Raw genomic sequence first — 6,733 nt, 5'->3', positions numbered from 1 at the left:
ATACCAGAATGGAAGCCCTATGTGCATAGATCCACTTTCATGAATCCCATGCCATGCAAAACAGCACTGCACCAAGGTACTAAAGTGTAACAACAGTGCTGCATTGCAATGCTACAGACATATACATGCCATATGCATGAGCATATAGGGTCTCTGTGACATGCATAGCTAGTGCTAAAATGATTGCAAAGAGTATGCACACCTGAATATTTCATAGACAGTGGCATTTACTGGCTTCATTAGCATAATTGCCATATTAAAAGTCTCTTTTTAGCATACTATAAGTCATTAGAAACACTTTGTATTACCACCAACTACAAATGTAGAACCCTGAAATAGAAGAACTTCAGTAAAGCCTCTATGGATATGAAATTTCCAAGAGTTAAGGAAAGAGTCCTAACTGGGAACGTACCTCAGCAACAACAAGCCCCATGCTTGATGACATTGAGAGGGTGGCAGATGTTATAACACATGTGTAAGAGGAGACCCATGACACTGGCAAGGCATTGTACCATCTGTCTGAGTCTGGGTGGGGACAAACCATGAAAACAAAGAACCATAGATATGACATGTTAGCAAGCAGTGTGGGGTTCCAGAGCTATATTGAGACATGGCTACAGTATGTAAGTGAGAAGACATTATGTATAATCATTAACTGTGTCAGATAACCAGGTACATAAAGGAAGCCTGTCACCATAGATATTTGCATCCCACAATATGCCATACACACTCACTGACTGATATGTTTCACATATAGGTGTTTAGGTGTTACCATGGCCACCTAATGGAGGCAATGCCTTAAAAAGTTCACTAGCCAAAAAACTGAAGACCTACAACAAGCTGTTGACAAAACATGGCAGGCACCTCCTGGACAAAAACAACATGAACATGCATTATCAGAAGGAGATCTGACAAAAACTGGTACAAGATCTGAATGTTGTGGGTAGCCATAATAGATCTCTGCAACAGGTACAACAAAGGGTTACTGCTATGATACTCTATTCTGTGCAAGAGAAAAGGCATTGGACTTTGTAAAAGACAGGTCCACCAGAGAGGGTGCACTACCAACAATGAAGCAGTTCATGGAGGTCTGGAATGATGAAACTGGGAACACACCAACCTCATGTGTGCCAGTAAGGGATACAATACATCAGTAATGTCCATTATAGCTTGGTAGAGTATAGTCTACTGCATGTTTGAAGGGAAACATCGACCAAGGCCCTCCTGCAAATATGTCTTTTAAGGCACTTGTAGTTTTCAATTACGACAATGTACATGACAAGGTATATCTGACAACATACATTATAGCTGTACTTTCCATATGTTAGTATGGATGCCAAAGGGAGGATAGAAAGGCATATGTGTGAGGGTTCAATACAACAGGGAAGCATAGGACTAACATGAATCCATGGCTGACATAATGGTATATTTCATGTCACTCACACCCATTTCAGAGGACATTACAGAGGTACTTACTGAGCACACGGCCTCACCATAGCACAACTGGTATCATGTACTTGAGAGTCTATCACAAGTACCATTTGTTTCCCCAGCTCACACAGATTCAGGCATGTATACCACTTCTGAGGTATGCACACCCCCATAGGGGGTTAGTGTGTGCTCAGTTCCGTCATTCCAGCCACCATTCCCATTTGCCAGTCAGGGACATCAGAACACCTTGACAAATATGATTGCAAGCATGTACCTGATAACTAGATGTTCAGGTCAGTGGTCCTGGCACAGAAAACTGCTACCAACATCACTGTGGAGATAGTGAGTATACCCCATTCACTGTATGATATGGAGGATAGTGACAGGGAGAACACACTGCTATTGAGGATGCTGGTGACAAATGTTGCTTCCACATATTTTACAAGTGAGAATTGAGGGAATCAATCTGAGGGTCACACAATACAGCTCACATTCATCTAGTCACAATTCCTTGTGCTATGCAAGAAGAGTTTAGCAAACATTTTGCACGTGTATAACATTCAAGTTGTGTGATTAGGCAAAGTGCGCATGCTCGAGTGAAACTATTATTTTTTCTTATGCCTTCATTGTAAGACTCAATGATTCTTCTTGAAAATATGGGCTCAGCAGTTCCTCATATTCCATTCTGTAAAAGTAATATGTGGTAGTGCATAAGAGATTCTCGTATATACACATCAGCCATTTCAATTCTTACCTTGGAATATGCTAAATCAAGCATTATTACCAGAAGGCAGACTGTAGCTCATTTTCTGACCTACACATACCGTAACATTTCATTTGCATAGGCTCTGTTGTTACCACCCATCTGTATTTCAGCCTTTGGATCTCTGGATGCACTCGCTATATTTTCCAAACAGATTTTTTAGTTGATTTACATTTCCTAAATATATTTTAGAAAAAAAATAAACTTAGTACTGTTAAGTTGCACACCATACTTGTTATGCAGTTAATATTTTGCATGCACCTAAGCTGGTTTTGGAAAGCACACAGAATTTCCCTACAGAAATAATGCAAAACAAAATTGGTTTATATCTGCTATGAGGAAGTTCATATGTAACTGGTACAGTTCAGCTCCTTTTTTTCTCAGAAACCGTGTCTGTCTGAAACTATCCAATGAAAAAGCACACCTTCTGCTCATTTAGGATTTTTTGTCTACGTAACAACAGATGCCTTCATTTCAGTGTGCATGCATCTATATAAGGAGAATGCAAAGCTATAGAGTGCAATAGAAAGAAAGAGAGAGAGAGAGAGAAGGTATCTAGTTACACAAGAACTCAGTTCAGTTGCTCAATTCTGCAGAACTCAGTAGAAATTTGCTTTATAAACAACAGTGGGGGTTTGAAAGCCAGCAGCACAGGTAAGAAGAGCATTTCTATTCTAGAAATAAGTTGTTTTACAAAATATGTATCTCCCTAGTCCTTTGCTTAGATGTTTACAGTCCTTTAATATGAAAATGTTGTTTTATGCAAGATGACAGAAAGGAACCACAACAGCATGTAAGAAGCTACATATCACTGTTAAGGGTCATTAAGAATTTCTTTAATGTCAAACCTTTTGTCTCCATGCTTTTCAGATGCTAAGGGTTTTACACAGGACTGTGATTTTCAAACTCAAGTTATTAACACAGATTTATTAATGTTTACAATGCTGTTCCAGAAAGTAAACTTAAAAAAAAGCTAAAGTAAAAACTAGCAATATAAGGCTCTAACTACTTGTAGATACATTTTCTTTTCATACAATAAGTGCATGCAGATATATTCCAGCTATTTGTACGTCACCTGCTTTATTAACTTAAGCCGTTTATGTTTAATGATGCAAACATGCGATTACAGTGAAATGAAGTTTTTTTATTAACGGTATTTAATATTCTCTGTATGCAAAATCACAGTATTTCTTGAACCTAACATTAATTTCTTAGAAGTCTGTTAAGTAACAGAATCTGATGTTAATTTTGCATTGTGATCGAGTTCCTTTGTGACCTTTCTCTTTGGACACATTTAGATATAAGCCTATCAAAGGTCATCATCGTTCATTCTGTCTTCAAAACCTTGTAGACAAACTTATAGATATATGTGCACACACATACACACACACACACACACACACACACACACACACACACACACACTTGTGCTTGTGTGGTTGCATGCATGCCTGAGCATCATGTGCATTTCCTATATGAAAAGTAATTCTAAAATAGATGCAGCAGCTAACATGGCATTTGTATAGCAATAAAATAAAAAAAATATATATGGCTCAAGAAAAGATTTCTTTGACCGAAAAGAAGATACTCTTACATTGTGCATAATATTTTGTCCTTGGGTCTCAATAAGAATGGCAAGAAATATCAAACTAATTATTAACAAAAGGTGGTTTACAGTTCATCTTTATCCCCAATCATACTTACTGCAGATGCTCTAAAGTCTGAGGAACATTGATGGGGGTGGCATCCTATATTGTACTGCCAGCACAGACAAACTGCTCTTATCTGCTATCTAAAAAATGTGCAGTTTTATTCTCTTTTTTTTGTAAATTCAGCAATTGATGTTATTTGAAAAAAAAAAGCAACATATTCCCCACTACTTTATCCTTGAGACCTGCTACACAAATGTATATATTTTAACAGCATCCAAGATGCTTTGCTATATTTAAATTATTTAAAGCACAGAGCTTTGAAATGGAGTCACCAATAATCAGTTCTGGGCCCTTTTGGGGATTTAATTCATTATCAGCCTTATCTTGCACCTATCTCAATATGCTGTCTTTTATTGTCTTTGTTTTCAGGACCTGCTTCTTAATACCAAACAACTAAGACGTTACACTGAATAGAACTCTGTTTTGGAGACAGGGCTCAAATTTCCAGATAAATTTATACTACAAAATTTTGAATCATTTAGTGCTGTAACAAATGGCACTTGAAATGAAAAAAATGAAATAAAAACAAAGTATCCCAAATTAAAAAAAACACATATTCTGCAAGAATCAACTTTGCAATAGCAGGATATCAAAATTCTGTAACATTATGAATGACAGAAAGCTCAAGGTATCGTGTATCAGGGGAAAACCCACAGTTACCTCTATTGTGGATACTTTTTTTCTGGAAATACCTTCTGCATTAGTAGTGCTATGACAAAGACAGCATGAGCACTGTATGTTAGAAACTAAAATAAGCAAAGTGCTTGCTGTGATGCAATGAAGCTAGCATAATCAGGACATGTAAACTCCTTGCCTTTTTTATTTATGTGTGGTTATTTGTTTGGAATCAAATGCACTATATTCAGATTTATAAATGAGGCCTCTATTTATGAGCCTAGACTAAAATGAAATGTTGGCCACATAAAATAAACTGCTGTTCATATGAAAAGATGTAAGAAAATTATATCCTTTTGAATCCATCATACAGAAAAAAAGTAAAGTTTTCTTTGGGTTACTTTTACAGAGTTAGATCTCAAATAATTCACACATTCTGATGATGAAATCTGATGTCACTGTACATTGCACTGTCAATATTCCAAAATATAGACAAATATTAATCTATTCTGAAATCTTTTTTTTTTTTTTTTTAGAACCAAACAATGAAGGACACGGAACACACAGTACATAGCCAATGCAACATACAAAATATTGCTGTGGTTGAAAATTGCTTTGGAGTGTCTGGACAACCCTTAGCGAAAGAGGGGCGCATTCTGGTGGGTGAAGGATTACTAAAGAAAGAATGCAGAAAAAGAGCAAAGTTCAGAATATTCTTCCTATTCAATGACATTCTGGTTTATGGAAGAATTCTGATTTTGAATAGAAAATACATTAAACAACGTATTCTTCCACTGGCAGGCCTCACTGTTGAATCCTTACCAGACATGGAGAAAATCCAGAATCGGTGGATGATCAAGTCTGAAAAGAAATCGTTTGTAGTTTCTGCCCCAACGTTTGCAGAGAAGAAAGAATGGATGAGACATATTGAGGACTGTGCAAAACTAGCAGAGCTCCAGACTGGTAGATTGTCAACTATGGAACATGCTGCTCCTTGGATACCTGACAAAGCCACGGACATTTGCATGCGCTGTACAAAAACCAAATTCAGTTTTCTACATAGGCGGCATCACTGCAGAAAATGTGGTTTTGTGGTGTGTGGAGTCTGCAGTAGCCAAAAGCTGTCTATTCCCACGATATCTAAACAGCCACAGAAAGTGTGCCTATTGTGTTACAAGATGTCTCTTTATAATGAAAGAAAGCAGCAGGAATCAATAGAGCAGACAGAGCACAGCTGTTCTTTTGTCTCAGACTATGAATTATACAGTAATGATGATCTAAGTGATAACACTACTGATGATGATGGTGAGACATGTGATCACTGGACATATGAAGAATATGATTTACCAATTATATTTTGGTCCACATTTCAAAGTTAAATTTTCACATTTTGCTAAACATTTTTCATTGAAGTCATAAACTGTGCGTTTCATTTGCCCAAGGATAATTGAAAGTTGAATAAAGACTTCATGTATAAACTTTTCAGAGTTCTAAACCACACTCATTATAGTTTGAAGTGTCACATAGTTTAACCATCCCAGGAACTGAGTAAAACTGCTAAAGATGTTTATGTCTGCTAAAATTCTCTTAAAAGGAAATGTTATCCATATTTGTCTCAGTATTGTTACCACAGTTGTTACCACATTTCCAATAAGATAACCTTTCAGTATGCTTTCTCCTCCTATCAAAATCACTGCCATGCAAAATGAAGGCAAAACACAACTGTATTACTATTTAATTGTTAAACAGGAAGTCAGCATATGTAACTGTGAATATTTTTTATTTTTCTATTTTTTTACTTTCTCATTGCGACTTTTTTTATACTACATTTGTATTACAGAAAGTTCACACTATGTAAAAAATATTAGGTTATGTTCCATGGATTTTTATGTATAGTTATTTTTCGTCTAGAATAAAAATATATTTTTTTACTGTAATCGTATTTGTGTTTTTAAAGACTTATTTGAAGATTAAAGACTGTTGCAAATATAATTGACAAGTAAATATTCTAGAATTCTGGATGCTTTACTGCTCTAACTAGTAAAACTAGGAAAGAATAAGATGTATCTGCAAAAGACTTGGTCTGAGTCAAAGGGGGTGCTTTGTAAATTTGCATTACACTGGAGTTAATTTGGTTTGTAAATGGGTACTCACTGGAGAGATTCTCAGTAAGAGCACATCTTTCTAAATTCCAGAATTTCAAAAATAGTTA

The 6,733-nt window shown here is 36.2% G+C and overlaps 1 protein-coding gene across 1 annotated transcript; it reads left to right on the top strand.

Moving 5' to 3' along the window:
• Positions 1-2,705: 2,705 nt before the first annotated feature.
• Positions 2,706-6,454, top strand: LOC122810186 (pleckstrin homology domain-containing family F member 1-like). Its single transcript, XM_044081662.1, has 2 exons — positions 2,706-2,848; positions 5,058-6,454. The coding sequence occupies exon 2, from the start codon at positions 5,067-5,069 to the stop codon at positions 5,898-5,900; it is 834 nt and encodes a 277-aa protein (XP_043937597.1). The 5' UTR covers positions 2,706-2,848; positions 5,058-5,066; the 3' UTR covers positions 5,901-6,454.
• Positions 6,455-6,733: the final 279 nt, after the last annotated feature.

Source organism: Protopterus annectens, chromosome 8.part1 (assembly GCF_019279795.1).
Source record: "Protopterus annectens isolate FY-2018-M chromosome 8.part1, PAN1.0, whole genome shotgun sequence".
Lineage (NCBI taxonomy): Eukaryota > Metazoa > Chordata > Ceratodontiformes > Protopteridae > Protopterus > Protopterus annectens.
This window is presented reverse-complemented; position numbering and strand designations above follow the sequence as displayed.

What these genes read in the sequence shown, in the direction of transcription:
- LOC122810186 (XM_044081662.1), top strand. Translation starts at nt 5,067, where the DNA reads ATGAAGGACACGGAACACACAGTACATAGCCAATGCAACATACAAAAT.